General features: G+C 40.2%; 1 protein-coding gene across 5 annotated transcripts in view; it reads right to left on the bottom strand.

Annotated features, from left to right (window-relative positions):
• ARHGEF9 (Cdc42 guanine nucleotide exchange factor 9) overlaps positions 1-15,758 on the bottom strand; it is a 229,633-nt gene that overhangs the window by 45,328 nt on the left and 168,547 nt on the right. For all 5 annotated transcript variants that reach the window (XM_022564102.3, XM_022564092.3, XM_022564103.3 and 2 more), the window contains one exon: positions 7,298-7,429. In XM_022564102.3, the coding sequence (XP_022419810.1) occupies positions 7,298-7,429 (132 nt within the window). The remainder of the gene's footprint in view (positions 1-7,297; positions 7,430-15,758) is intronic.

Genomic DNA, 15,758 nt, shown 5'->3' with positions numbered 1-15,758 from the left:
CATATAGATAACTACCTTAAATGTAAAAGGATTAAATGCTCCAAGGAAAAGACATAGAGTGGATGAATGGATACAAAAACAAGACCCGTATATATGCTGTCTACAAGACACCCACTTCAGACCTAGGGACACATACACACTGAAAGTGAGGGGATGGAAAAAGATATTCCATGCAAATGCAAATCAAAACAAAGCTGAAGTAGCAATTCTCATATAAGACAAAATAGACTTTAAAATAAAGACTATTACAAGAAACAAGGGCACTACATAATGATCAAGGGATTAATCCAAGAAGAAGATATAACAATTGTAAATACATATGCAGCAAATATAGGAGCACTTCAATACATAAGGCAAATGCTAACAGCCTTAAAAATGGAAACCGACAGTAACACAGTTATAGTGGGGGACTTTAACACCCCACTTTCACCAATGGTCAGATCACGCAAAATGAAAATAAATAAGGAAACACAGCTTTAAATGATACATTAAACAAGATGGACTTAAATGATATTTATAGGACATTCCATCCAAAAACAACAAAACACACTTTCTTCTCAAGTGCTCGTGGAATATTCTCCAGGATACATCATATCGTGGGTCACAAATCAAGCCTTGATAAATTTCAGAATATTGAAACCGTATCAAGTATCTTTTCCAACCACAATGCTATGAGACTAGATATTAATTACAGGAAAAAATCTGTAAAAAATATAAACACATGGAGGCTAAACAATACACTACTAAATAACCAAGAGATCACTGAAGAAATCAAAGAGGAAATCAAAAAATACTTAGAAAAAAATGACAATGAAAACACAATGACCCAAAACCTTTGGGATGCAGCAAAAGCAGTTTGAAGAGGGAAGTTTATAGCAATATAATCCTACCTCAAGAAACAAGAAAAAAATCCTCAACAAAACACCAGCAAACAGAATCCAACAGCACATTAAAGGGACCATACACCATGATCAATGGGGTTCATCTCAGGAATGCAAGGATTCTTCAATATATGCAGATCAATCAATGTGATACACAATATTAAAGAACTGAAGGATAAAAACCATATGATCATCTCAATACATGCAGAAAAAGCTTTTCAGAAATTTCAACACCCATTTATGATAAAAATACTCCAGAAAGTAGGCATAAAGGGAACTTACCTCAACATATAAAGGCCATATATGAAAAACCCACAGCCAGCATCGTTCTCAATGGTAAAAAACTGAAACCATTTCCACTAAGATCAGGAACAAGACAAGGTTGCCCACTCTCACCACTATTATGCAACATAGTATTGGAAGTTTTAGCCACAGCAATCAGTGAAAAAAAAGAAATAAAAGGAATCCAAATCGGAAAAGAAGAACTAAAACTGTCACTGTTTGCACATGACATGATACTATACATAGAGAATCCTAAAGATGCTACCAGAAAACTACTAGAGCTAGTCAATGAATTTGGTAAAGTAGCAGGATACAATATATATGCACAGTAATCACTTGCATTCCTAGACACTAATGATGAAAAATCTGAAAGGGAAAATAAGGAAACACTTTCATTTCCCACCACAACAAAACGAATAAAATACCTAGGAATAAGCCTACCTAAGGAGACAAAAGACATGTATGAAGAAAACTATAAGACACTGATGAAAGAAATTAAAGATGATACAAACAGATGGAGAGATATACCGTGTTCTTGGATTGGAAGAATCAAAATTGTGAAAATGACTATACTACCCAAAGCAATCTACAGATTCAATGCAATCCCTATCAAACGACCTATGGCATTTTTCACAGAACTGGAACAAAAAATTTCTCAATTTGTATGGAAACACAAAAGACACCGAATAGCCAAAGCAATCTTGAGAAAGAAAAACATTGCTGGAAGAATCAGGCTCCCTGGCTTCAGACTATACTACAAAGCTACAGTAATCAAGACAGTATGGTACTGGCACAAAAACAGAAATATAGATCAATGAAACAGGATAGAAATCCCAGAGATAAACCCACGCACATACGGTCACCTCACCTTTGATAAAGGAGGCAAGAATATACAATGGAGAAAAGATAGCCTCTTCAATAAGTCGTTCTGGAAAAACTGGACAGCTACATATAAAATAATGAAATTTGAACACTCCCTAAAACCATGCACAAAAATAAACACTAAATGGATTAAAGACCTAAATGTAAGAGCAGACACTATAAAACACTTAGAGGAAAACATAGGCAGAACACTCTATGACATAAATCACAGCAACATCCTTTTTGACCCACCTCCTTGAGAAATAGAAATAAAAATAAAAATAAACAAATGGGACCTAATGAATCTTAAAAGCTTTGCACAGCAAAGGAAACCATAAACAACATGAAAAGACAACCCTCATAATGGGAGAAAATATTTGCAAATGAAGCAAACCTCCAAAATATACAAGCTACTCATGCATCTCAATATCAAAAAACAACCCAATCCAAAACTGGGCAGAAGACCTAACTAGACATTTCTGCAAAGAAGATATACAGATTGCCAACAAACATATGAAAGGATGCTCAACATCTCTAATTGTTAGAGAAATGCAAATCAAAAGTACAGTGAGATATCACCTCACACCCGTCAGAATGGCCATCATAAAAAAATCTACAAACAATAAATCCTAGAGAGGGTGTGGAGAAAAGGCAACCCTCTTGCACTGTTTGTGGCAATGTAAATTGATACAACCACTATGGAGAACAGTATGGAGGTTCCTTTAAAAACTGAAAATATTACTACCATATGACCCAGCTATCCCACTACTGGGCATATACCCTGAGAAAACCATAATTGAAAAAGGGTCATGTAGTACAATTCTCATTGCCGCACTATTTACAATAGCCCAGACATGGAAGCAACGTAAGTGTCCATCGACAGATGAATAGATAAAGAAGATGTGGCACATATATACAATGGCATATTACTCAGCAAAAGAAAGAAACAAAACTGAGTTATTTGCGGTGAGGTGGATGGACTTAGAGACTGTCATACAGAGTGAAGTAAGTCAGAAAGAGGCAAACAAATACCGTAGGTTAACACATATATGTGGAATAAAAAAAAAATTCGGTTCTGAAGAACCTAGGGGCAGGACAGGAATAAAGACGCAGACATAGAGAATGGAATTAAGGACACGGGGAGTGGGAAAGGTAAGTTGGGACGAAGTGAGGGAGTAGCATTGACATATATACATTACCAAATGTAAAATAGATAGCTAGTGGGAAGCAGCTGCATTGCACAGGGAGATCAGCTTGGTGTTTTGTGTCCCCCTAGAAGGGTGGGATGGGGGGGTGGGAGGCAGACACAAGAGGGAGGGCATATGGGGATATATGTATACATACAGCTGATTCACTTTGTTATACAGCAGAAACTAACACACCATTGTAAAGCATTTATACGCCAATAAAGATGTTAAAAAGTATCTATTATAGAATTCTGACAAGCTCAATGGCAATAATGACATAGAGGTTACTAATGAAGAATTTGGAGTCAGCTTGCCTGGATGCAATTCCTGGCTCCATCGCTCACTAGATATAATATCACCTTGGGCAAATTATATAACTTCTCTGTACCTCACTTTACATATATTTAAAATGGGAAAAATAATAGTACCTACGTCATGGGTTTGTTGTGAGGATTAAATTGAGTAAATGAATGTAAAGGCCTTAGAACAGAATCATAGAGGTGCACAGTAAATGTTGATTCATTATTATTTTATTGTCAATCTGTATTTCCTAGAATCTTTTATATTTTGAAAACTGGTACATTTTCCCAACTATAGTGTTGTCATAGATCTCCTGTAACTCACTACTCCGTTGAGTTTACCTACAGCAATTCTGCTGGGGACATCTGAGTATTATTTCATTGCCCAGTGATGTATATATTTTTAAATTACATTACACTTAAATTCCATTAGTCTACAAGCTCTAAGAAGGCAGAGCTGACTGGCACAGAGCAGGGGTTCAATAATTATAGCATGAAAGAATGAATTCAGAGCACTGAAGTGCTTTCTTACAACCTCAGATACCTTAGGTTTAAATTCCCCCTCAACAGGTTTATGCTCTTTTTCCCTTGACAGAGAGGTTTTAAGTTCCTGTGTTAATAGTAAATTATTTGTCCCTAGAAGGGAGTTGCCAGACTACAGTCTCTTTTTCCCTTGACAGAGAGGTTTTAAGTTCCTGTGTTAATAGTAAATTATTTGTCCCTTGAAGAGAGTTGCCAGACTACAGACTATCACTTCTTTTTTCTTCTTTTTTTTGAAAAGATCTTTTTAAATCATTGATATTGTCTTAGAATCTTTAAAAACTAACTTGGACTCATTGTAAGATTCATGAAACTAATCTTTGTCACTCCTATTAAATATCCTATACATATAAAATATTACATATGAATATCTATCCACTTGCTACAGGCCCATGTTTCGTCCTCCTTTTTATACATGAACTCATCAGAAAGCTTCATGCAGCCACATTTGATTACGTAGCTTTCTTGTCCCCTTTCTTCCCTGTAAAAAGGATTACTGTGCTTTGGGGCCTCCTTTTTAACTCTGTGCCTGAGGTGAGTGTCTTACTCGTCCAGCTCTAGTCCTGGCCCTTTTCCTCTGTAGATTTCCTTTGCCAAAGGATTCTTCATATCCAGGAAGATTTATCCATTTATTCCAGCTCTACCTCAAGAGGAAAGGCTTTTATAGAAATGGCAAGAGGTCCCTCAACCATCCAGCAGACCAAAGACCTTGTCTCTTTCTATACCTTATTTTGGTGCCATGGTCATTTCTCAAACGTTTACTCCCAGGGCTTCCCTGGTGGTTGAGAGTCCACCTGTCGATGCAGGGGACACGGGTTCGTGCCCCGGTCCGGGAAAATCCCACATGCCGCGGAGCGGCTAGGACCGTGAGCAATGGCCGCTGAGTCTGCGCGTCCAGAGCCTGTGCTCCACAACGGGAGAGGTCACAACAGTGAGAGGCCCGCGTACCGAAAAAAAAAAAAAAGTTTACTCCCTATTGCTGAATAGAAAGGCCTATTGCAGGTACCAAATAGAAATCCTCAACCATAGCCTCAACACAAACATCAGATATAGTTTTAATAGGCTTTGAAAAATCAAACTGTAGCTTCTCATGCTCTGAGAAACCAGAGTCAAGAAGGCCCAGGTATGTGGATAGCTGTTTTCTGGAAGGGGAGGCCATGGTTCTTGCTAGAACAAGAAGGCTCCCATTGGAAGAAAGCTATGCTAGCTTCAAGGTTTCTCTTGTTTTTGTCATCCTTTTTGCCTGCTACACCCATCCTGCCCGCTTGGCTGGCGTGGCTTCTGGTTTCTCCTTAATCACTGGCTTCTACTAGCTGGCCTGGAGCTGATTCTCATTCCATTTTAGTTTTCTGCTGTCCCCTGGCTCCTAAACTTAGCTCACTGTCCATGTTGTTTCTTCCCTTTATTTCTAGCCTTTGCCTCACTATTTTGTGTTCTGGCTCCTGGCCGTGTCTCCTATAGCTACTACTTTGCAGAGCTGAGTTTCACATTTTCCTTAAAGTAATCTCAGCCTTGGCTGACAGATGCTTAAATTAACAGGGTGTTGAGTGGTGGGCAACGCTAAAATAAACCAGCTTCCTAATCTCTTTTCTGTGTCTCTCTACAACTGGTTGTTCTGAGTGTAAACATGGCTCAGTGGGAAGAATGAACACACGCCTATTGGTGACATGACTGATATGCTGAGAATTTCCTTGGCTACGTAAGTTAACCCTCAAAAATCCTGCCTCCTGATTTGATGGACGTCTAAGGAAGAGTTGGGGGTAGATAATAAGAGGGCTGGGTGTTTGGCCAATTTCCAGATTCATAAAAGTTCTCTCTTCCAGGGCCAGGTCCAGACTAAGGCAGTAATTTTCTCCATTAACTAGTGAGCTATCAGTTCTAGAGCTGGCACTTAAAGCTTATTCTCAAATATTGAGGCAGTTTGACTTGAAACTCAATTTGTTCCCTCAATCCACTGTCAAAGGCAAATAGCCAGAGATTTAATGCAAGATGTGGTATACACAGAGAACAGGGGGCTTAAAAACAAATGTGTGGCTCCTGTTCCACGCTGGAAAAGATGACAGTGTTTAACCTGGTGCTTCATGATTTAGTATTCCCTTTCAGAGGTATTTGCTACTTGGTGAGGAAGAGAACAAAGGGAATGGATTATGGAGAAAGAGCCAAGGGTAGGATGGTGAATTTAAAAAGTCACTTTAGGGCTTCCCTGGTGGCGCAGTGGTTGGGAGTCCGCCTGCAGATGCGGGGACGTGCATTCGTGCCCTGGTCCGGAAGATCCCACATGCTGCGGAGCGGCTGGGCCTGTGATCCATGGCCGCTGAGCCTGCGCGTCCGGAGCCTGTGCTCCACAACAGGAGAGGCCACGACAGTGAGAGGCCCGCATACCGCAAAATAAATAAATAAATAAAAAGTCACTTTAAGCATTCTTTGGTTTTGCCTTCCTCTTTTACTTTCCCTGGTCCCAAATTCTTCCCAGCCAGTCCTTGGAACTAAAAGTGATCTGAACTCCCTATCCTAAGGGAGGAGGTGGAGGAAACAGTATCCCATCAGGAGGAATCAGGCTGAGACCATATGCCATCCTCCTGCCTGCCAAGGAGAAGATACCAAGAAACAAACACTCATGCTGAGTTAATCACAAGAGCAAGACCTTTTCTCAAATGGATTACAGAGAAGGGAGGGTAAAGAAGAGCACAGCTGAGAGTTATAAGGATGTGACACAACTTGTATAGGAAATGGGTAGGGGAACAGGGAAAATTCCTGTATCACAAAGGTAAGGCACCTTACCTGTAAGAGTAAAGTAGGAGGTCCCTTGTTGGTTCCTAGGGCAGTAAGGGGCCAGATGGTCAAAGCCATTAGAGTAGAAATGAGGGGAGGTGCTCAGGGAAGCCACTTATTCACCAACTGGGATAGAAATATTTCAATATTTTTCACAACTGGTGCAAATCAGCAGGCTATCAGCTCTGGGTCGAAAAGAGTGAGAAAGATCGCCATGAAGGGCAGGAGGGAAAAGTGTATAAAAGATACCAACACAAACTTTACCAATTTCAGAATTTCACTGTCCATAAGCCAGCCCTGCTTGTGATATTCATGCCATACCAGTGATCCTGATATGGAATTGCTGCCAATATCTTGTCTTGTTTTTGCCCAGCAGGGTTAGCCCACTTTGTTGGGAACTGGGGATGATGGAGAGGAAGGGTGTGGTGCCCCCTGGGGTGCCCATATCCCTCAGGGAAGAAAGGGATGGGGTTACCTTCTTGCAGAGGACCATCTGGTGGTCAAACAGGAAGAAGACCCGTTGCTGGTTGCGGCCGTAGGGCTGGTAGATCCACGCCATCTCCCCAGTGTAGATCAGCTCCGAGCTCCTGTCTAGGATGTCCTCGCCCTGGGAAGGACATGTGATAGTGAGAGGCAGCCAGGCAGGAGGGATGGCCCCTTCACTTGCCTGGAGGCACCTAGAGCTCGGCATAGGCTGGGACAGGAGGAGGACAGAAAGGGCCTGGTGAGGAAGAAAGGATGGAGGGAGGGACCTCTGGGAGTCCCTGAAAGGCTCCATGAGCTATAAAGACCCATACTCTTGTTTACCCTGAGGCCAAATGAGCCCCACTACCCAGGACTGCTATAGTCCTTCTTTGCCAGTTGCTCTCTGGCCCTAGAGGCAGCAGCTACCATGAGGTGTCTGTCTATCTGTCTCTCTCTCTCTTATTCTCCCTCTCTCTTTTTCTCTAAATCTCTCTTTCTGCCCCAATCTTTCATCCTAGTTCTAGACTTTTAGTCTCTTTCTTGTACCTGAAGAGTAAAGCCTGAGCAGGTGCTAGAAGTCTCTCTGTTTCCCAGACAAGTAAAACAAGACAGGGAAGGACAAGAAGGAGATGATGTTTGAAGGAGAGAAAGAGAATCCATTCACCCTCTTAAAATTGTTTTTCCTTCCTTTCTCAGTTCATTAAAATCTACTGATTAAACAGGAAATTTCATCACCTTGGTCTGTTATCCAAAAAGCCTGAATAACTTGCTTATATTTCTTGCTATGTAGAATCAGACACACACACCAAAAACACCTAACACCTAGCTAATTCTATTCTACAGAGTTTCCAAGGGCCTCTTATTTATGGGAACTCTGATATGTGGGGGTCTATGTCAGATGCCAAGCCAGACTTGGCCCTGTTATCGAGGAGCTTACATGTCAGCAAAGGAGTCTAATATAGGTATGCTCAGAGCTCATGGAATGCAAGGCAAACCATGGGGACAAAAAGAAGTGGTCCCCTGACTCAGGAGAATACTTATTGAGCACCTACAGGGATCAGACATTGTGCTACATACTTTCACTCTGTCTCTTCTGAGCATCACAGTAGCCCTGGGAGGTAGATAGTCTTGCTGTCATCTTTATAGTCTGAGGTACAAAGAAGTCAAGTGATCAGCCACAGTCACCCAGCTAGTTAGCCAAAGATCCACAATCCAACCACAAGTCTGCAGCTCCAGAGAGTGTGCTCATTTTTGCCACTATGTTATACTGTCTCTAGACCAAAAAGTCACTGGAGTCAGTCCCTTCCTCTCTCTGGGTCTCAGTTTTCCAGCTGTTAAATGAAGTATGTGAGGATGATCTCTAAGGTCTTAGCCCTGATACTCTAATGCTAAGGTCTCAGCCTTGTACTGAAAAGCTTCAAGTCAACTTTAGAGATGGCGGTTCCCGCATCTCCCCAGAAACAATCAGAGGTAAACAGTCTAGGCAGGGCAGTGGCCCAAAGAGAAGGGTAGCAGGAAATTGTATTCTTGAGCATATCACTTTTTTTTCAGTCTAAGGGATGGAAAGAAAAAGGGGAGCTCAATGGAAATATTTTCTAATAATACAACCTCAAAAAGGACACAGGGAGGGGGAAGGGTAAGCTGGGATGAAGTGAGAGAGTGGCATGGACATATATACTCGATCAAATGTAAAATAGCTAGTGGGAAGCAGTCACATAGCACAGGGAGATCAGCTTGGTGCTTTGTGACCACCTAGAGGGGTGGGATAGGGAGGGTGGGAGGGAGATGCAAGAGGGAGGAGATATGGGGACATATGTATATGTATAGCTGATTCACTTTGTTATAAAGCAGAAACTAACACACCACTGTAAAGCAATTATACTCCAATAAAGATGTTAAAAAAAAAAAAAGAAAGCTCAGAGATACTAGTGTGACTCCAGACTACACCTCAGGGGTTCCCTGGAACTTTGGTAAACACTCCTCCTTGAGGGGCCCACATACTAGCACAGAACTTCTGGAGGCCCAGTGCTAGGAGAAGAATCCCTCAGAGTGTGGGGGTCATGCAAGGTTTTCCTGTTGGAGGGATGGGAAGCTGAACATGGTACCAGTCGGCCATGCCCCACCTTGAGGCAGGCCAGGAAGATGTACTATAGTCCATTTTGAATATGTATGAAGTGAAAGAACGCTATAAAAGGGGCCAATGCTATACAAAGATGGCCAGGATGACTTTTAAAGGCACAACTTGCTAAGCTGAGAATGATCAGACCAGGAGGACTACTCAGTGGCATCTGGTCTACACACTGCACCAGCTAGGAGCAACCCAATTCTATCAATTCTGTTTTAAGTACTTGCCATAAAATGCCACTTGGTGCCACTCTACCAAGAAAAAAAAAAAAACTTGAAAAAATACACCTCTATGCTCACAAAGGTGATTGTTGTCAGTTAACTCATCTTCTCTGTTCCTCAGTTTCCTCATCTTTAAAATGATGATAATAACATTACCAACCTCATTTGGCTGTGGTAAGGATTATATAAGTTAACATATATAAAGTGTTTACAAAAGTACACATCACACTGTAAGCTCCATATAGTGATCGTTATTACCTTGATTATTACTGTGTACCCTAAATCCTGTGCCACATATTCCTATTAATACTCACAACCCAACAAGGGATGTAGTGTTATTTGTCCCCAAACCAGTGTCAGAGAAATTGGAAGTAATATGCCGAAAGTGGCAGAATCCAGGAGAGAGTCGCTCAAAAGTCCATGCTCTAAACCATCAAACCACAGCAAAATAATGATCCCTTAATGGAACAAGCAGCTGCCTTGGAAATTTCTAAGGTAAGAACCTCAAAGACTTCAGTTCTAGGCCCAGTGCTGCCGTCAACTCACTTCCTTCAGAAGTAGCTTAATCACAATCTGTTTCCTCATTAGACAATGGGGCTAATTCAAAGGTTCCTGTTTGGCTCAAATCACATGGCTGCTTGAGAACACGAAATAAGCTCATGTAAGGTAGAGGGACCTCTCAGAGTTTAGAGCAATCAGACTTTGCCCTATCTGCCCCACTGCACTACACAGTTCTTTGCCTTGACCCCTCAAGTGCAATCTCTTCCCACCTCCCACTCCTCCACATGCCTTCTGTTCTCTTCCATTCTTCCAGAATTTTGCTCACACTGTTTTCTCTGCCTGGAACATACTTGCCCTCACTGGATAGTCAAGGCTACATCTCATTCATTGCAATATCCCAATGCCCAGCACCTCATTCTAATTATAGGCTGATTATCTGATGTGGGGTTGTGCCCTGAGCACATCAAGGGAGAAGACAAAGGAAATGCTACCCTTCTCAGAGTTTATATTCAATTCTGCCTGCTAGGAGGAAAGCAGAGAAATAACAAATCTATCCCTCCACATTTGATCTCCTGGTCCAAAGAGTATGCCTCATCAAGCCATTTAGCTTTAAAAAGATGTTTTTGCTGCTGCCATCACGTTGGGCTTTTGTGTTTCCTCCAACTTCTTTGAATTCAAACGTCCAATGGTAAACTGGAACATGCTATTGAGTATTATACAACCAGGCTATGGGGGAAGGGTGCTATGAGGAGGAAATCACAACAACACACAATCAAGTTCTCAAATATGAGCTGCAAACTTGGGATCCTGGTAAAAATCTCCAGAAAGAAAAAAAGATATAAAAGAAGCTGTCAGGGTTACAGCTACATGTAAAAGAATGAAATTAGAACACTTCCTAACACCATACACAAAAATAAACTCAAAATGGATTAAAGACCTAAATGTAAGGCCAGACACTATCAAACTCTTAGAGGAAAACATAGGCAGAACACTCTATGACATAAATCACAGCAAGATCCTTTTTGAACCACCTCCTACAGAAATGGAAATAAAAACAAAAATAAACAAATGGGACCTAATGAAACTTAAAAGCTTTTGCACATCAAAGGATACCATAAACAAGATGAAAAGACAACCCTCAGGATGGAAGAAAATATTTGCAAAAGAAGCAACTGACAAATGATTAATCTCAAAAATTTACAAGCAGCTCATGCAGCTCAATAACAAAAAAACAAACAACCCAATCCAAAAAATGGGCAGAAGACCTAAATAGACATTTCTCCAAAGAAGATACACAGATTGCCAACAAACACATGAAAGAATACTCAACATCACTAATCATTACAGAAATGCAAATCAAAACTACAATAAGGTATCACCTCACACCAGTCAGAATGGCCATCATCAAAATATCTACAAACAATAAATGCTGGAGAGGGTGTGGAGAAAAGGGAACCCTCTTGCACTGTTGGTGGGAATGTAAATTGATACAGCCACTATGGATAACAGTATGCAGGTTCCTTATAAAACTAAAAATAGAACTACCATATGACACAGCAATCCCACTACTGGGCATATACCCTGAGAAAACCATAATTCCAAAAGAGTCATGTACCACAATGTTCATTGCAGCAATATTTACAATAGCCAAGACATGGAAGCAACCTAAGTGTCCATCGACAGATGAAGAATGGATGAAGATGTGGCACATATATACAATGCAATATTACTCACCTATAAGAAGAAATGAAATTGAATTATTTGTAGTGAGGTGGATGGACCTAGAGTCTGTCAGAGTGAAGTAAGCCAGAAAGAGAAAAATAAATTCCATATGCTAACACATATATACGGAATCTAAAAAAACCCAAAATGGTTCTGATGAACCTATGGGCAGGACAGGAATACAGAAGCAGATGTAGAGAATGGACTTGAGGACATAGGGAGGGGGAAGAGTAAGCTGGGACAAAGTGAGACAGTAGCACTAACATATATACACTACCAAACGTAAAATAGATAGCTAGTGGAAAGCAGCTGCATCGCACAGGGAGATCAGCTCGGTGCTTTGTGACCACCTTGAAGGGAGGGATAGAAAGGGCAGTAGGGAGGCAAAAGAGGGTGGGGATATGTGGATATACGTATTCATAGAGCTGATTCACTTTGTTATACACAGAAACTAACACACCATTGTAAAGCAATTATACTCCAATAAATTTGTTTTAAAAAATCTTGCAAAAATAAAGAACAATTAAAGAATGGAAAAAAACAAAATAAGCTGTCAGGGATATGTTCCTTCCCCTTACCTTCAAGTGGATCTAATGCATGTGAAGGGTAGCAATGTGAGAGCATAACCAAACATCAGCATCAGAGAAATTAGAAATTTCCTAGAAACTGCAATTCGTGAGAACATGTTCTTCTTCCTGATGCTCCCCTAAGCTGATTGAAGGTACTTATTATTATTTAGAGGTATAGGCGATACTTTCACTCATCCACTGATTTTTTAGAAGCCCTAGGGGGTAGGGCAGAGCATGGGGGACTCCATGAACTCTAGTACACATAGGCTGGCAGGGAGCAAGGATGGAAAGTGGAGGTGGGCAAATAAATCCAAAATGTTCATTGAATAAGCTGAGGGCCGGTCACGTGTGGATACAGTACAAGGTCTCCTGCTCTCTAGCAAAATGCTCTGATTTACTGAGCAGGCACCAATTTCCGGTGTGGTATTAACTCTCCACCCTCTTTCTTAATCCCTTTTCAAGGGAGATTAAGTTGTGAAAGTTTCTTCTATGATTCTTGTTTTTTTTTTAAATTAATTTACGTTTTTAAACATCTTTATTGGAGTATAATTCCTTTACAATGATGTGTTAGTTTCTGCTGTATAACAAAGTGAATTAGCAATACATATATATATATATATATATATATATATATATATATATCCCCATATCTCCTCCCTCTTGAGTCTGGCTCCCACTCTCCCTATCCAACCACTCTAGGTGGTCACAAAGCACCGAGCTGATCTCCCTGTGCTATGTGGCCGCTTCCCACTAGCAATCTACTTTATATTTGGTAGTGTATGTATGTAAATGCCACTCTCTCACTTCGTCCCAGCTTACCTGTCCCCCTCCCCGTGTCCTCAGTCCATTTTCTACATCTGCGTCTTTATTCCTGACCTGTCCCTAGGTTCGTCAGAACAACTTTTCTTCTTATCTTTGGTTTCCATACATATGTGCTAGCATACGGTATTTGTTTTTCTCTTTCTGAGTTACTTCACTCTGTATGACAGACTCTCGGTCCATCCACCTCACTACAAATAACTCAATTTCATTTCTTTTTATGGCTGAGTAATATTCCATTGTATATATGTACCACATCTTCTTTATCCATTCATCTGTTGATGGACACTTAGGTTGCTTCCATGTCCTGGCTATTGTAAATAGAGCTGCAATGAACATTGTGGTACATGACTCTTTTGGAATTATGGTTTTCTTAGGGTACATGCCCAGTTGTGGGATTGCTGTGTCATAAGGCAGTTCTCTTCTTAGTTTTTTAAGGAACCTCCATACTGTTATCCATAGTGGCTGTATCAATTCACACTCCCACCAACAGTGCAAGAGGCTTCTCTTTTCTCCACACCCTCTCCAGCATTTATTGTTTGTAGATTTTTTGATGATGGCCATTCTGACTGGTGTGAGGTGATACCTCATTGTAGTTTTGATTTGCATTTCTGTAATGATTAGCGATGTTGAGCATTCTTTCATATGTTTGTTGGCAATCTGTATATCTTCTTTGCAGAAATGTCTATTTAGGTCTTCTGCCTATTCTTGGATAGGGTTGTTTTTTTGATGTTGAGCTGCATGTGCTGCTTGTAAATTTTGGAGGTTAATTCTTTGTCAGTTGCTTCATTTGCAAATATTTTCTCCCATTCTGAGGGTTGTCTTTTCCTCTTGTTTATGGTATCCTTTGATGTGCAAAAGCTTTTAAGTTTCACTAGGTCCCATTTGTTTATTTATTTTTTTATTTCCATTTCTGTAGGAGGTGGCTCAAAACGGATCTTGCTGTGATTTATGTCATAGAGTGTTCTGCCTATGTTTTCCTCTAAGAGTTTTATAGTGTCTGCTCTTATATTTAGGTCTTTAATCCATTTTGAGTTTATTTTTGTGTATGGTGTTAGGGAGTGCTGTAATTTCATTCTTTTACGTGTAGCTGTCCAGTTTTCCCAGCACCACTATTGAAGAGGCTGTCTTTTCTCCACTGTATATTCCTGCCTCCTTTATCAAAAATAAGGTGACCATAGGTGCATGGGTTTACCTCTGGCTTTCTATCCTGTTCTACTGATCTATATTTCTGTTTCTGTGCCAGTACTGTGCTGTCTTGCTTAGTGTACCTTTGTAGTATTGTCTGAAGTCAGGGAGCCTTATTCCTCCAGCTTCGTTTTTCTTTCTCAAGATTGCTTTGGCTATTCAGGGTCTTTTATGTTTCCATACAAACTGAGAACTTTTTTGTCCTACTTCTGTGAAAAGTTCCACTGGTAGTTTCATAGGGATTGCATTGAATCTGTAGATTGCTTTGGGTAGTAGTCATTTTCACAATATTGATTCTTCCAATCCAAGAACATTGTATATCTCTCCAACTGTTTGTATCATCTTTAATTTCTTTCATCAGTGTCTTATAGTTTTCTGCATACATGTCTTCTGTCTCCTTAGGTAGGTTTATTCCCAGGTATTTATTATTTTTGGTACTATGGTAAGTGGGAGTGTTTCCTCAATTTATCTTTCAGATTTTTCATCATAGTGTATAGGAATGCAAGAGATTTCTGTGCATTAATTTTGTATCCTGCTACTTTACCAAGTTCATTGATTAGCTCTAGTAGTTTTCTGGTAGCATGTTTAGTATTCTCTATGTATAGTATCATGTCATCTGCAAACAGTGACATTTTTACTTCTTCTTTTCTGATTTGAATTCCTTTTATTTGTTTTTCTTCTGATTGCTGTGGCTAAAACTTCCAAAACTATGTTGAATAACAGTGGTGAGAGTGGAAAACTTTGTCTTGTTCCTGATCTTACAGGAAATGGTTTCAGTGTTTCACCATTGAGAACTATGTTGGCTGTGGGTTTGTCATATATGGCCTTTATTATGTTGAGGTAACTTCCCTATATGCCTACTTTCTGGAAGGTTTTTATCATAAATGGGTGTTGAATTTTGTGAAAAGCTTTTTCTGCATCTATTGAGATGATCATATGGTTTTTCTCCTTCAAATTGTTAATACAGTTTATCACATTGATTGATTTGTGTATATTGAAGAATCCTTGCATTCCTGGGATAATGCCCACTTGATCATGGTGTATGAACCTTTTAATGTGCTGTTGGATTCTGCTTGCTAGTATTTTGTTGAGAATTTTTGCATATATATTCATCAGTGATATTGGCCTGAATTTTTATTCTTTGTGACATATTTGTCTGGTTTTGGTATCAGGGTGACTTTGGGAGTGTTCCTCCATCTTCTATACTTTGGAAGAATTTGACAAGGATAGGTTTTAGCTGTCCTCTAAATGTTTGATCGAATTTGCCTGTGAAGCCATCTGTTCCTGGGCTTTTGTTTGTTGGAAGATTTTTATTCACCATCTCAA

This window comes from Delphinapterus leucas, chromosome X, assembly GCF_059928025.1.
Source record: "Delphinapterus leucas isolate spDelLeu-1000000601 "Yukka" chromosome X, BTC_Dleu_Yukka2, whole genome shotgun sequence".
NCBI classification, from domain to species: Eukaryota; Metazoa; Chordata; class Mammalia; order Artiodactyla; family Monodontidae; genus Delphinapterus; species Delphinapterus leucas.
This window is presented reverse-complemented; position numbering and strand designations above follow the sequence as displayed.